The sequence below is a fragment of the Habropoda laboriosa genome, unplaced genomic scaffold (assembly GCF_001263275.1).
Source record: "Habropoda laboriosa isolate 0110345459 unplaced genomic scaffold, ASM126327v1 scaffold128, whole genome shotgun sequence".
Taxonomy (NCBI): domain Eukaryota; kingdom Metazoa; phylum Arthropoda; class Insecta; order Hymenoptera; family Apidae; genus Habropoda; species Habropoda laboriosa.
Window position 1 is genome coordinate 826,686 of NW_017100281.1, and position 2,478 is coordinate 829,163.

At 38.5% G+C, this 2,478-nt stretch overlaps 1 protein-coding gene across 1 annotated transcript in view; it reads right to left on the bottom strand.

The window, feature by feature from the left end:
- LOC108573617 (trypsin-1-like) overlaps positions 1-1,837 on the bottom strand; it is an 11,372-nt gene extending 9,535 nt beyond the window's left edge. Inside the window, exons 1-2 of the mRNA XM_017936080.1 lie at positions 1,723-1,837; positions 629-791 (exon numbers count right to left, since the gene is read on the bottom strand). Of these exons, the coding sequence (XP_017791569.1) occupies positions 629-791; positions 1,723-1,837 (278 nt within the window). The remainder of the gene's footprint in view (positions 1-628; positions 792-1,722) is intronic.
- Positions 1,838-2,478: the final 641 nt, after the last annotated feature.

The following is a 2,478-nucleotide window of genomic DNA, read 5'->3' on the forward strand; positions in this document are numbered from 1 at the left end:
AAAAGTAAAATTAAAGAAATTATATTTTTCTATTATGATTTGTCGAGCCGTGAAATCTCCGACTGCGAGCGAGATAACATGGGCGCAGCAATGACGCAGACCTAGGCGTAGGACCATCTATACTGTCACTTGTAGAATCCAAACTTACTGACTCTTGTAGAGAATTTACTGTAATTCGAATTTTGTGTTGTAACGTGCTTTGCTGGGTTGGGCGTCACTGCGAGAGCGAGGCTCCAAGCGCTGGTTAGAAAATGATACCGTGGAGTCGTTACCCTGATGGAAAAGAGCATCGGTTATGGAGAGGAGAGGTTTTTGTTTTGTCGATGGGTTCGCTCGAGGAGGTTTACTGCGGGCTGATGTGAGTTTGGTACCTCGGTCTGGCGGTCGAACTTGACTAATGAATTTTATGATGACAATCCGCCAGGTCGGGGTTTCCTCACGTGCATGGCGACGCAACAAATTGTATTTTGTCCAACAAACAATATAACCAAATTAAAATTACAATTTTTTCTTAACAAGTATTATTTGCACAACAACGGTATGCAATGGAAAGAATTGCAATTTCGAGATGTTTTTATTTAGCAGAAACACTTTCCGGTAAATAAATGAAAAAGCTCAGAGTACTTACCTACGTACACAGTGAGCAGCGGTAAGAACGTAATCATTATTAATGAGGCTAGCTCCGCAATGGAACCGACCCTCGTACACGAGCCGTGCCACCCAGGGATATTTGTTTGGGGTTGTTGGTCTTCCACCGACGATGCGATCCTCCTGATTGGAGACACCGCATTCTGAAAGGCAATTTCTTCTTTATTAGTGCTTGTTATGTGTCGTCGTTGATCGCTATAGAAGCCAGGAACATTCGGAAACGCTTTCTACGGGAAACTGTTACATCGATAGCAGGCATGCAATCATACGTATTGACTGATGTTATCATACTAGTCGTAGCCGAGTGTAAATTCCATCGCGTGCTGTAATCAGTAAAGATGTAAAGAGGAAAGTGATTCTCCACGTGTATAGCTGTTCTTTAAACAAGAGAAAGAGGAAGTAAGACCGTTTAAACTAGTTTCGCAGATTTTTTTTTGTTGTAAATAGGTCGCTTGGGGATATTTATACCGATGAAAGTGTTGTTCGCGTTCTGAATTGGTTTATCAGTCTGCAATATTAGCTTAAAAATTTTGTATCGAGAGCTGTTATTTTTATGCAGATGAGACAGAGTTGTGGCAGAGTAAATGATGTATTGATTAAATAATTTTCGTTAGCTGCTAAATTAAACGATGGAACAAGAAAGTGGATAGAATGTAAAATAAGCAAATAGGAAATGGATTTTAATAAAAACGCTCTTGAAATATATGTAGTTTGACACTAATTTTTATACTTTATATTATTCATTTCTTTTTGTTCAAACGTTACATCTCACGTATACATACTTAATTTTACGACGACATAATAGGTATAAAAGTCAGAGGACTTATGTTTATCATCTTGAAAAGAAACAGTGTCGGAAAATGTTATTTATGTTATATTTTTATTGCAAACCTGTTAAGAACGATACAATTCAAAGGAAAGCATCACACTATTAATAATTACCAATGTTTTCTACGTGTTACTTAGAATTTCCGAAGGTGCTTCAAAGAGGACGTGAAATAGAGAAGAAAGGGAACTCTAGGTCGAATTCGTGAGTGTTAAAACATTAGAATTATTTTGACAGTATAATCATACCGCACGTGCAATTCCTTGACACTTCGTCGTCGTCGACGGTGGTACTTATGTCGAGACCAAACAATTCGTCAAACAAAAACTTGCCCTTTCGATTGTGCGCCTGAAAGAAATGCATCGATCACATCGACGGTACGCTCACTTTCCATTGTAAATGAGCAAGAAGAACGAAAGAACGAAGAAAGTGGCCACGATCCGAATTAGGTCAAGGCCTGTCGTGTTAAATCCGCGTTTGTACGGGGAAACTAAAAATTTTGTAAAATTGACCTGCAACCGTAAAGGTCCTATCCACCATTTCAATCAAATTTTCACAGTAACTTGACTCGCCAATACAATTCATTTTCGAAAATACGTTTAAGCATAATATCTGTTACCGATCACATTTCACCGAAATACAAATCTTTTCTTATTACCTATTTTCCTAGCAACGAATAATGCTTAGGACATTTAAGATATCAATCGTCGTTTTCAATTTTAAAGGACGTTATCCTTTTCACTGTAAGAATTTTCCACGAAATCACCGGAACTGAAATAAAAATCTTTGACGAATAAGAGAGTATAGGAAAGACTTGGCGTTCTTCACAACACACATAGAACCACTCAGGATCATCCGATTAAGGTAGATGTGAATTTCACTATCCGATTGGCTACTTACAGCGTGATTCGTACTGGTCAACGAATTGTTTTGCAGAAATTCGACATCTAAACCGGCAACGTGAACGAGAAGCAGTGAAATCCAGCCAAAGATCCAAGTTGCTC